Source organism: Carassius gibelio, chromosome A6, assembly GCF_023724105.1.
Source record: "Carassius gibelio isolate Cgi1373 ecotype wild population from Czech Republic chromosome A6, carGib1.2-hapl.c, whole genome shotgun sequence".
Taxonomy (NCBI): Eukaryota; Metazoa; Chordata; class Actinopteri; order Cypriniformes; family Cyprinidae; genus Carassius; species Carassius gibelio.
The window spans coordinates 28,877,831-28,891,228 of record NC_068376.1 but is presented as its reverse complement, the minus strand read 5'-3'; the positions used below and the strand labels follow the sequence as shown (position 1 = coordinate 28,891,228).

At 39.6% G+C, this 13,398-nt stretch overlaps 1 protein-coding gene across 4 annotated transcripts in view; it reads left to right on the top strand.

Annotated features, from left to right (window-relative positions):
* Nucleotides 1–13,398, top strand: part of LOC128015996 (voltage-dependent calcium channel subunit alpha-2/delta-2-like) — a 168,539-nt gene that overhangs the window by 142,991 nt on the left and 12,150 nt on the right. For 2 of the 4 annotated variants that reach the window (XM_052600286.1, XM_052600285.1), the window contains exons 16-24: nt 3,889–3,954; nt 4,805–4,879; nt 4,954–5,028; nt 5,166–5,237; nt 7,802–7,873; nt 7,970–8,031; nt 8,776–8,852; nt 10,557–10,574; nt 13,086–13,146. In XM_052600286.1, coding sequence (XP_052456246.1) covers nt 3,889–3,954; nt 4,805–4,879; nt 4,954–5,028; nt 5,166–5,237; nt 7,802–7,873; nt 7,970–8,031; nt 8,776–8,852; nt 10,557–10,574; nt 13,086–13,146 — 578 coding nt within the window. The remainder of the gene's footprint in view (nt 1–3,888; nt 3,955–4,804; nt 4,880–4,953; nt 5,029–5,165; nt 5,238–7,801; nt 7,874–7,969; nt 8,032–8,775; nt 8,853–10,556; nt 10,575–13,085; nt 13,147–13,398) is intronic. The other 2 variants (XM_052600288.1, XM_052600287.1) reach the window with 1 other exon arrangement.

The following is a 13,398-nucleotide window of genomic DNA, read 5'->3' as shown; positions in this document are numbered from 1 at the left end:
TCAGCAGGATTCTTTATTGAGAACGCTCTGCGTGGCGCTGCAGTCATCAAGAGGTCTTAATTGTCCTTAAGACATTGTAGATTATATACATTCAAGTGGGAGGGATCCATACAGTAGAGGTGGAGACCATTTTAACAAAGCATGCAAATGCAATCAGGAAGATACCAGACACTGGCATCTTCCCAGCCTTGATCTTTTCAGCATAACAGTGTCATTTAAATACAGAGGTGCCTGACAGTATCACGGATACCTTCACATTATCATAGAGACAAAAGGCACAGCTGTGCCTTGAGCTTCAAGGAAGAACACAAAGACAAAAGGTTAATGTCTCAGACACTTGATTCTCCTGATTTGAGCTTCTTGGGTGTCAACTTTATTACCCCAAAAAGTCTGCTATTATATTGGAACCTAGATTTAACATTTTCTAAATTTGTAATCCCACAGTCCTCCCGTTGAGAGTTCTAATAACTCTCACATAATACAAATTTAAACTTTCATAAGTCCATTCTATGGCCTATGTTTGTTAACACAAGCCCCATCTTCAGTCATGTAACTTGAAAAGGTTACAGGCACGTTTAACTTATTCTGTGTCTTATACTAGATTTACTTAGGTGTATTTTTAGAACCATAACTGTTGACACATATGGCATGGATGGTAACACGTTGTAAAAACTACATGATGACACAGAAAAAAATCTTGTAGCATAAGAGTGGAAGTCTTGAAGTCCATGGCGTAAGAATAGCTGTGAAGTCTGTTTTCTGTAGTCCATTTCGCATGTTGATTCACTCAGATGACTCTTTGTCCTCATGAAGCTTGTTCATGGATGTCTGAAGTGATGCTTTACACCAGGGTGTCACATATGGAAATGACTTCTCATGCACGCATACCTGCAACACAAGAAAAACAAAGAAAACAGCAGACAAGCAGTATTCATGCATAGACATTTTTAGACTTCTGTTGATCGTATAGTGGTTTTAAGTCTGGTGATCGTATAGTGTTTTTCTCAAACTAGTTTTAAGTAATTTGACACCTATGGACCAGTGAGGTGGGGATAAAACTACGGATAGGGGAAACCTATGAGGAAGTCTTCACCACAGGGTTGGCCCCCGAGGCCTGTTGCACTTCGGTTCTTCCCTGGGCTCCTCACTGGTCTGTGCATGTCCTAGTCTGTCCCTGTAGTTGTTGTACAAACTTTAGTGGGTGACATCTCCATCCTCTAATGAAACATCAGTCATAACAAGACATCATAACCCAAAAAGAATAGGAGTGACTGGAGTGTGCTTTAGTATAGCTTTGAAGGCTGTGAGTGTACTTAACGTTCGCTCAATGAAAGGAAGTAACAGTAAACATATTTACAAAGGATGTTTCATCTTTGTTGCACATTACTGGGGAAGTTAAGCACTCACAGCCCTTACAGTTAACACCTGAGCAAGCTGCTCCAACAGTTAGGTGACGTGGGGAGGGGCAGATTCAGTGTGGTAAGTAGACTGAGTAGGAGCTGAGTAAAGCTGTTCATTTCTCTTAATGTCTTCTTGCTTTTTCTACACTCTTTCATCCAGTGTCCAGTTTTACCACAAAAATGACAACTACCCTCCTTCCTAGGACTTCTATGTTTCGGTCGGTTCTCTGTTTTGACCTGAAAAGATGCTGCTGCAATCTTTACTCTGGCTTTGACATCAGAGTTTCTTTCCCAAGTAGCTAAACTGTCTAGATTACTTCGGAGAGTTTTGTTAGACCAAGTTAGATCTAAGAATGGCAAAGCTTTTCTGTACTCAGGTACAAGGCCATCTGACCAGATGCGAACTAATGGTCCCTTGTCCTCTAACACACTTTCATTATCATCAATTATTCCACTGTAAGTTACTGCTGACTGACAAAATCTTTCAGTGTATTCACTCACAGTTTCAGCCTCCTTCTGTACACAACTAGTGACCTTTGACCAATCCACTTTTGGTCCAACAATATTCTTTAACTGTCTCAGAACTCCCTCTCTCAATTCATCTTTACGTGCATGTTGTAGTTCAGAAGTAACAGCAGACTCAAAACTGTTGAATTCAGATTCAGTTAGAATTTGTGACATCAGCTGTGTGACTTCTGCTAACGACATGTCATAGAGACACATTTTGCTGATCAATGCTCTTCTGAATTCAGTAAAATTTGTGCGTACAGGGGGTAAGCTCTGGGATAGTCTCTCTATATCTTTAGGTCTTAGCCCTGTGGCAACAGTTTGTACTTGGACAACAGAAGAGTTGGCAGGAACACTTTCAGTTCCTTCAATCCTCTGAGATCTTTTCCTCGCTCCACATACCTTTACTGAATCTACAGTTACATCAGTTACTGACTGGATGGCTACATCTGTTTCAAAGAAAGCTTGTAAATCAGGATAATTGTTATCAGTCTGATTTACTTCTTCCACATCAGTTTTTGCTGCAGCTTTGTTGCGATTCAGTTTCTTAGTCAAAGACGATACTCTAGCTCTGAGCTCTTTGTTCTGTTTCTCTAGTTCTGAGGTACGCTGAGAATGTTGCGTAGCTAGTGCTAAACCAAATTCTCTGTGGCAGCAGATAATGCCTTTCGCATTGTTTCTGCGAATACATGATCCTAGTACCTTTTTACATTCTTCAATTGACCATACTTTTTCTGGATCAATATCAAATTTCTTTATCAAATCCAGTTTGACTGACTCTGTCACTATTGAGTCCATGTGCTGTCCTAACAATGATTTGAACTCACTGTCTGTCCATGAAGGAGTAGCTAGTCCACCTTTCTTAGTTGTTGGAATCGGATTAGGATTTCTTCTCAACATTTTGTAATGTCTTTCTGACACAAAAGGACACTTCTAACACAAACTATTAGCACTTAATGCTAAACTTCCCTGCCAAAACACAGAGGGTAGGAAAATATTAGCATGTGATGCTAATCTTCCCTGGCTAAACAGAGGATTATTTTCATCTCTAAAATATCCTTTTTAGAGGGTAACTTAACACAAACTTTTAGCACTTTATGCTAAACTTCCCTGCCAGACACAGAGGGTAGCAAAATATTAGCATGTGATGCTAATCTTCCCTGGCTAAACAGAGGATTATTTTCATCTCTAAAATATCCTTTTTAGAGGGTCACTTAGTTAACCAAACCCTACAGCTGTCTGTTAACTCTTCTCTGACGGTGCAGAGGCTAACAAATTTGTTCTGGTCTTAAAGGTTCTTTTGGATAGAGGTACACTCACCAACCATTGGTTGTACAGAAAGATTCAGTGTGGAATGAAGTCTGATCTTTGTTGAGGTTGCAGTTTCAATCTGGATTCAGGTGAGAAGCTCTATCCGGGTCACGGCACCAAAAACTGTTGGGAACTCAGAAACGAAGACCAGGAGACTCTTGGGTAATCTTCAGCAGGATTCTTTATTGAGAACGCTCTGCGTGGCGCTGCAGTCATCAAGAGGTCTTAATTGTCCTTAAGACATTGTAGATTATATACATTCAAGTGGGAGGGATCCATACAGTAGAGGTGGAGACCATTTTAACAAAGCATGCAAATGCAATCAGGAAGATACCAGACACTGGCATCTTCCCAGCCTTGATCTTTTCAGCATAACAGTGTCATTTAAATACAGAGGTGCCTGACAGTATCACGGATACCTTCACATTATCATAGAGACAAAAGGCACAGCTGTGCCTTGAGCTTCAAGGAAGAACACAAAGACAAAAGGTTAATGTCTCAGACACTTGATTCTCCTGATTTGAGCTTCTTGGGTGTCAACTTTATTACCCCAAAAAGTCTGCTATTATATTGGAACCTAGATTTAACATTTTCTAAATTTGTAATCCCACACAGCGATAAAAACAAACATTTTATATCGCAGTGTTTGCTTTTGTTTTGTATTTTACAGGGTTTGGGGCTCGTCATTACCGGCACAATGCCAGTCTTCAATCTCACCACTGACGGAGACTCCAAAGTAAGTCACGAGCAGATCCCTGTAAATGAACATCTAGTCATTTGTTTCTCGTTACCCACTGGATGATACAAATGTTGCATTATGGAGTTTTTGCATTATTAGTGTGATCACGTTCCAGTTCTAATTCTTAGCATGTTCCCTAACTGACATTGACAAACTGTTTGAGAGCGGTGTTGAAAAAAAGAAAAGTCGTGTTGATGCATATTGAATAAGTCTTGACCCTGAAGACACACAAGGGTGTTTGAATGTGATTCAAAGTTCGGTTTGAAGATTAACATCATAGTGCATCGAGTTGTATTTGAAAACTTTTGAATGCAGTTGCCATCACTTTCCATGATTTATATTTCCAGGTAAAACTATTTTTAACATTGTCTGTTTGGCTGGATGGATCAGAATTGAATCAGTAGTGCTTGCACAAATCTTTTATTGTGCATTGATAGATGAGTAATCTTTCCATTATATGATCAACTGTCCTGCCGGTGTGACTGATAAATGCAGAGCACATTATAATTCAACACTGCATGTCATCACATATTCTTTAGTTTCCTGGAGGCATATTCGCTTCTCAATTTATTTGTTCTTCATTTAATGGCATTAGCAGATGATTTCTTACCACAGCTATATTTTTTTGGACTTTGACAATGGTAATGATAACTATGATCCAACAACTCAATATTACGTATAACATAAAAATCAAGAAATGTGCCTGTTTGACAAACATTTCACTCTCCAGGCATTAATCCAGCTTTGTTTCAACTGTTTTATTGTTATATTACCTGTTGTTTTGTCAAATTCTGCCCCCTTGTGGTCATCTATTGTATTTTTCAGTCTGTTGGTTTCTTTATTGCAGAATCAGTTGATTCTTGGTGTCATGGGTGTAGACATCGCCCTCAATGAAATTAAAGAACTCACACCACGGTATAAGGTAAGCAAAATAAATCACTTTTTCTGTCTCTTCTCTTTTGATCATCAGTCATTAATTTGCATTTCTGTGTACAGCTTGGAGCCAATGGTTACACGTTTGCCATAGATCCCAATGGCTATGTGCTGCTGCACCCCAACCTACAGCCTAAGGTGAAAAGCATTACGTTTGTAGACCTTAAATTTAGCCCAAAATGTGGTTATTTTCGTTTTTTATCTTTCATTTCTAAATGCATTTTCATCTCTGTAACCATAAATATATATATACATTTCTCTTCGGATTTGTGTAGATCATTAACTTCAGAGAGCCGGTCACATTGGACTTCTTGGATGCTGAACTTCCAGACCGCAACAAGGAGGAGGTGAACATCTCTAAAACAAGTTCTTCCTGCAAATGTGCCGAATACATTATTAAAATGTCATTAAATTACTCATCAGACAACATGGTCCAGTTTAGCAAAGTAGGACATGCTTCTGGATGAAGAAAGTTTTTGGGTCTTGGAACTAAATTGCCAATTCACTCACTCTGTTTAGGATTAAGATTTTTTGCTAATACTTTTAATTAGCAAGGATGCTTAAATTGATCAAAAGGTGACAGTAAAGACATGTATAATGTCTATTTCAAATAAATGTTGTTCTCTTTAACTTTTTATACATCAGAGAATCCTGATATTAAAAAAATGTATCATGGTTTTCACAAAATTATTAAGCAGCACAACTGTTTTCAACATTGGTAATAATCAGAAATGTTTCTTGAGCAACAAATCTGCATAGAATGATTTCTGAAGAATCATGTGACACTGAATACTGGAGTAATGATGCTGAAAATACAGCTTTGATCACAGAAATAAATGACATTTTACAATATATTCAAATAGAAAGTTATTTTAAATTGTAGCAATATTTCCTGAAATATTACTGCTTTTACTGTATTTTTGATCAAGACTTCTTTAAAGTCTTCAGTTTCTTTTTACCAACCTCAAACTTTTAAACAATGGCGTACCTGGAAAACTTTAAAGCGACTTGAGAAAGTCACAGCTTAATTTTAAATCATGTTTAATTCCTTTTAATGTGTTTACAATCCAAGAAAACACTGCAAATGAGTAATCTGATATATTAATACGATGAGACCATTTTAAATAATGATAATGAAATAAAGTAACATAATTGTAACGATATTGAAACTCCATATACATTGGGAAGAAGGAGGCGGGAACCGGCGCACAATCAAAAACTTTAATATTCAAAAATAAATACAAAACAGCGCACCAGCCCCTTGCGGACGACTGGTGCGTGCAAATAAAAACCAAAACATAAAATAATGTCCCAGGCCTGGTCCTCTCTCGTCCTTCACTATAGTCGCTCCAGTTTTATATCCTTCCATCTCCTACGTGGGACTCAAGACCGGCGGTGGGGCGCAGGTGCAGCTCATCTCCAATCACTACACCTGGCCTCACTCCTCGTTCCCAAGCCTCTCGGCCCTGCCCCACTCGCCCCATGGCGAACGGCGCCGACTCCTCCGCTCCCTCACGGACGGCAGCCGCCCCTCCATATCGTGGGCGGCCGGCAGGGAGCTCGCACGTCCCCGGCAACTCGCTCCAGCCCACCGCCTCGAGCGTCCATGGCGGCACATACTTCGCCAGCTCGAGGGCACCGCGGATTCAACACAGCGGCGAGGGATCTTCAGCAGCGCGTCCCTCCTTCTCCCGGGCTTCGGCACCACTGTAACAATAAAATCTCCATACTCATCGGGAAGAAGGAGGCGAGAACCAGCGCACAATCAAAACATTTTAATAATTGAAAAATAAATACAAAACAGCGCACCAGCCCCTCACGGACGACTGGTGCGCACAAAATAAAAAGCAAACATAAAATAATGTCCCAGGCCTGGTCCTCTCTCGTCCTTCACGGTCGTCGCTCCAGTTTTATATCCTTCCATCTCCTACGTGTGACTCAATACCGGCGGTGGGGCGCAGGTGCAGCTCATCTTCAATCACTACACCTGGCCTCACTCCTCGTTCCCAAGCCTCTCGGCCCTGCCCCACTCGCCACAATAATCTTAAGGACTACAGTCGTGTTGCCCTAACATCTGTGGTCATGAAGTGGTTTGAGAGACTGGTGTTGGCTTATCTGAAGGACATCTCTGCACCCTTACTGGCCCCCCTGTGGTTTGCTTATCAAGAAAACAGGTCTGTGGATGATGGAGTCAACATGGGACTGCATTGTAACCTATAATCTAGTCAAACGGACTTCTCTGAGGATCCTCTTTGGGGACTTTAGTTCAGCTTCCAATGCAATCGACCCAGCACTCTTCCAGACCAAACTAACCCAGATCTCTGTTCCTAGCTCTATCTATCTATCAATGGATCACCAGCTTTTTGACAAATAGACAAGATCTAGGGAGACTGGGGAAATTCATTTCGAACAGCCTCAAAATCAGCACTGGCGCCCCCCAGGAATGTGTGCTCTCTCCACTGCTCTTTTCCCTGTACACCAATGACTGCACATCTACCAACCCCTATTTCAAGCTCCTGAAGTTTGCAGAAAACACTAAAGTCATCAGCCTCATCCAGGATTGTAATGAGTCTACATATAGAAGCAAGGTTGAGCAGCTGGCTGTCTTAAATCTTCTCCCCTATTGTTCACTAAAAAGATGTGCAAATACCACTTTTATTTACTTAATACTACCCTACAGTCCTTTTTTTTCCATTCCTTGTAAATTCTATTCTATTCCATCTATGTACCACAACAAATTTTGTTTATTTCTGTTATAAATGTGTATTTTCTTATTATCAGTGCCGTTGTTGTTGTCTGTGTACTGAAAGCTTCTGTTACCAGAACAAATTACTTGTACTGTATGTGCAAACACACTTGTCAATAATGCTCTTTCTGATTCTGATTCTGTCTTGTATTTATCTTTTTGTAGATCCGCCGTCAAATGATTGATGGCAGAGTAGGACAGAGGAGAATCAAGACACTGGTGAAGTCAGTGGATGAGGTGAGTCACATGATATCTTATTAAATATAATGGCATACAGTGTGATGATCTTACGACTGGTTGGTAATGTCTTGCTATTTCTGTGGGTATTTTCAGCGTTACATCGACGAGGTCCAGAGGACGTACATATGGAGTCCAGTGGAGGGTACAGATTACAGGTCATTATGACACACTCTCATTCAAACTGCATTACTGTTGATGACTTTAAGATTAATGATTTCAATCTCTTTCTATTAATTGTCAATATAAAGATATCAAGTGCTTTAAGTTGCCATTGTTTATAAAATGTGCTATATAAGTAAACTTACCTAAATATAACTAACAGGGTTACAAGTCTAGTTAGAATTTACTCAGTTACTTATATTACAAATAAATTAAAGAAAAATATTAATTTTATGATGTTGTGCTATCAGAACAACAGTATTTGAATATATATCTGAATATAATATTTTTACTCAGTATTTTTGTCTTGTTTTACTGTACAAATATCTAAAGATCTTTAAATAAAGATACATTTACTTAAGAAGCAAAGCTACATAATGTTTTCTGAAAAATGTGTCAAAACTGAGTTATTGCTTAAAAGAAAACATGCCAACCAGAAAAATAAAAAAATAATATTGTATTCCCTTCCCTTTTTGTTGTTTTAAGTATAGAATCACTTAATATATTTAGTCATTTCGCTTCTCAAATAATTGTTTGCTGATTTAAAAATGTTTTTTTTTCTTCAGTGCAGACCCTTATTTTTAAATGTTTTTTAAACATGTTACATTTTATGCTTTAAACTTGTCACATATCATGCACTGGCTTTAAAAAGTGTGATTTGTTGCTAGTTTGTATCCTAGAAAGTGCCAAAGGTGGTCATATGCAAATGATATTGAAATTCTTCCTTTCTTTCCTTGCAGTCTTGGTTTAGTTCTGCCGTCCTACAGTGAACTCCACATCAAGGCCAACCTGAGCGACCAGATCCTCCAGGTCCAGTGTAAGTACCAGGGGCAGGCTAACGCAAAGCCTGCTTACCTTTCTTTCTTCCCAAAGAGACTTCCTTTTCCCCCTCCCGCCCCTCTCGTCCAATCAACGGAAGCCCCTCCCCTTTCTCTGACATCACAGCAGTGTCGGGTCCGAGCGTGGATTCCCGGCGAGCGGCGTCGTGTTTCAGCGCTGGGAAAGCGAGAGTGGACGTGTTCTTCTGTGAAACCCCACCCCACCTCCTCCCTCTTCCCTCCTGTCCTCATGCTGTTCTGTACTGAGGTGATTTTTCTTTCCCTGCACGGATGAAAAGAAAAAACCCTCACTAAAAACCAGAGAGGTGAAAGCTGTGGTTTTACTGTGTTTACTGAGTTGAAAATAATGGTGACCATGTGCTATTATTTTTCCTTTTGCCGAAACATTAAAAAAATGCTCTCGTCTTCTCTCTCACAATGACGATTCTGAAGCATCTTTTGTCTGGACAGGTTTTGTGTCTTTGTTTTTCGTTAGTGAGATGTGAAAAGAGGCATGCTTTTGCTTTTCACTGTGTGCTTTATGTGTTCAGTCGAGTGTATTATTTGCTTTGATGCGTGTGGATGCTCATTGTGCTGTATTGTTTGCCGGCAGCTTTGGAATCAGTCAATAAATAAGAAAAAAAATATCCCACAATGCCCCCTGATGGGCCATTTTCATGGAACGCTTTTGGTTTTCCTTTCTTTCCTTCTTTTTCCTTGTTTTTTGATTGTTTTTGTTTGTTCTTTATATAAATATGTTGTATTTAGTTGTAGTAGTTGATTTCAGTCAGTCTCTCGTTTGTTTGAAATTTTGTTTATTCTCTTTCGTTTGGTTAATTAGTTCTTTATTTCTGTCTTATTCATTCTTTAGTTCTTTTGTTTGATCTTGAGCAGTTTATTCTGCTTTTCTTATTCTTTTACTTATTCTTTCATTTGATGTTGCTCATTTGATGTTTCATCAATCACTTTTGCTTTCATTTTTGTTCTTTGTTTGTTTGTTCACTTTTGTTTTTGTTTATTTTCAGTTGTTCATTCTTTTGTTTTAATTCCTTATTGATTTAGTTTTTTTTTTCTTTTGTGCATCTTTCATTCTCTCTTATCTCTCTTGCATTTTTGCAAGTTTGTTGTTTCAGTTGTTTTGCTCCTTTTTGTTTGTTTGTTTGTTTGAATTTTTGTTTGTGTTTGTTTATATATATTTTTTTATACGTTCATTAAGTATGCAGTTCATTCATTATTTCGTTCATTTTATTTTTTGTTTCTTTTAGTTAATGCTTCCATTCCTCTTAGCTTTAAATTTAGTTTTCTTTCTTTCTTTCTGTCGTTTTTTCCAAAGCGTTCCTCTCTTCCTAGCTCATATGTGATTCTCATTTTGTGACACTTTAATTTCCTCCATGTTTGGTCGTACGGTGAAGGTTCATTCGCTCTGATTCTGCTCACCTGTCCTCAGATGTTCTCTCCTCGTCTCCGTCCTCGTGGAGTTCGATCACTGCCTCCGTCTACTTGTTGCATATATTCTTTGCGACATGTCATTCATTTTGGTGTCCTGTTCTCAGTTGTTCATTACTGTTTTGACTGACTTGATTTTCCTTCTTTTGAGAAAAACAATATTTTTATTCAAACAGTCATTGAATAAAATATTGTCTGTGACCCCCCTCCTCCCCTTACCCGTCCCCCCTGTTTCTTTTCTGCTCTCTCCTCCTCAGACGGATCAGTCTTCAAGGGCAAGTATACACCATATTGGTCCAGTACCTTTGTTACTCTACTTCCTTCCTCGTACCCTTGTCCTGAACTCCCCGCTGACGCCCACCTCCACCTGTTCCAGCCTGCTTGCCTCCTCTGTTCCTCCTGCCCGCCTTGCCTTCAAGACCCTCCTCTTCCTCTCTCTCCTCCTCTTCCTCACTCTCTCTCTCACCCACCCACCCTCTTGCTGCGGCCTACACCCACATCTTTCTCTTTTCTCCTTTTCAAGCTCTCTCTCTCTTTCTCTCTCGGCTCGGACAAACGTTTAAGGTCTCTCCCTGACATCTCCTGAAGAATAAAATATGATCTTTCTCTCCCTGTCAAACGTATTTCTGCTCCCTGTGTCCATTACATTTGGGAATATTCTCCTCCATCTGTCTCCTCCTCCTCCCCTCATTCTTCCTCGGTGACAGTGTTAAATCCTCAAATTGGTGTATTTGTTGTAGAAATTGTCAGTTGTTATTTGTCATGGTCAGTAGACGTCCTAGTCATATAGATAGTTTGAAAGCATAGTAAACTTTAGTAATCCAGTATCACAAGTTAGTATTACGGTAGTACAGGTGTGAGCTTATTGTGATTGCACTTTGAGTCTAGTGTATCGTTGTCTGTTTGTTCAGAAAATTTTATCCAAAAATTCAAACTCATCATTTAGACTCTCTCTCATTTTGTCCGAAAATCATTTAAAAAAAAAAACATAGGAAGATACAGTCCAATCAATAGTAATTCAGTAAATGCACAGCTAAACAGTTTTTAATCTGGATTTATATGTATCTACTAGTTTTAGGTACCAGTGCCCTTTATTAATACAATCTTTCACTGAGAAAAGAGCAGCTTGAACATTATCCAAAACATCTCCTGTTGTGCACCACAGAGGTTAGAGGGTGAATAAATGATCTTGAATATTTATTTTTGTCCAAACTCTTCTTTTAAATCTTGAAGATTAAGCAGATCTTGATACCATACATGCTAATATTTAAAAAACTTAAAGATGTCTATGTGTATGTATTGTTGCCTTTAGTTTAGCCAGCCAGTTTATTCTCTTGCTATTAATATAATTACTAGTTCTTGTTATGGATTGGGCAGGAATAGGCTGCTAGATGGTCTCCTTTAGGTCCTCTTGTGCTGTTTTGGTGACGGAGCGCTTGGCAGCGTCCGGTTTGTTTGTCATCCTCCTCTTACACTCCTTGTTCTCATCAGCTTGACCCCTCTGTACGTCTATCGCCCCCCAGACTGCCACCACAGACACTCTGCTATATCTTCACATATCCTGACACGGAAGTGCAAGACATTGTGGAGGGAAAAACAACCGGGGCACAGCAGTGCTGTGGGTTTTATTGGATACATATATATTCTGTATATACAGATTAATTGCTACTTGAAGGCTGAATTTACATTACTATTTGTGAAATATCAAGACATAAGATATAAAAAATGACATCCCTGCCTCTTGAAAAAAAAGGCTGATTACAAAAAAAATCCTGTCGTTACCTAATTTGACAATGCTTAGTTCAAAAATAACAATAAAAAAATTCCATCATGGACAGGTTTTTTTTTTTTTTTTAAATAAGAAAAAATATATATTTTTTAATTTTATGTGTATATATGCTCCCTCTCTCTCTCTCTCCCTCTCTCTCTCTCTCCCTCCCTCTCTCTCTCTCTCTTCCTCTCTCTCTCTCTCCCTCTCCCTCTCTCCCTCTCTCTCTCTCTCTCTCTCTCTCTCTATCACTATATATATAATATGTTTTGGTTTTAGTGACAAAAATAAGTACTCGAAATCCATCAATGTATCAAAGTGAAAAATTACGTTCAAATACAATTTAATGACCTTTTTTTTTTTTATCTGTCATTTTCTGTCACTGTTTGGTGTAGTGAAACACTCGCATGTGATTCAGCAGGTGTGAGGCAGGACGATGTGCTGAAGGCGAATGCTGGAGTAACATCAGGGTAATGTGTAGTAGATTAAACTGGGTTGCCCTCTCTCTTCCCTCCACAATGCTGGGTACTTTCTCTGATTGAGTCTCTGGAGCGGCTCTGCGGTGCCAGTCTGAGGGGCGATCACCTCCATCAGGACCCCTGCCTCACCCACTCCCAGCTAAACAGTTGGCCATGTTGATGCCTGTTGAAAATGAAAGCGGCGCTCCACGCTGTTCGTGGGAAAGGCATCGGAGAACTCGCTACATCTCAGTATGTATCCAGAGGGTCGAGCCAGTTCTCCGATTTGCTAAAGAATGAAATTCGGATGAAATTTGAATCAAGCTAGAAGTGTCTGCTTTCCAAACGACTCCATTATTTCGGCCAGTGCGACTCCATTGAAGGCACCATAGTGGCTAACGCTGGTATTCCCCCATGATTCCTCAGTGTTGCTATGGTAACGCCCCCACTGCGTTCCTGCACCTTCTGAAGAGCAGCTGATGTTCATTTGTTTCTCAGAAGCCTCGGTGTGTTCTCCGTCCTCCGCTTCCCCTGGATAATCTTGCCCATTTCTGTTGCAGATTTTGAGTCTCTCCTGCCAAACACTTTTGAGTCAGAGGGACATGTGTTCATTGCCCCCAGGTAACTTTGTATGATTCTTGAAGCCACGTTACTGTTTTCGTGCATACGTCCATCGCTAACTTCCTTTACAACACACCGTAGTCACTGTAGTCTCTGTGTGTGTGTGTGTGCTGTGTGTAACGTGTCTTTCCATTTTAACTCAAGTCAATGTGTTTGTTGTGTCTTGTCTGTCTAGAGTCCTTGCCATCACCTGTAGGAAAGAAAAAAATCCTAATAAAATCTCAATTGTATCTCCTAGACAGCATTAAGAGC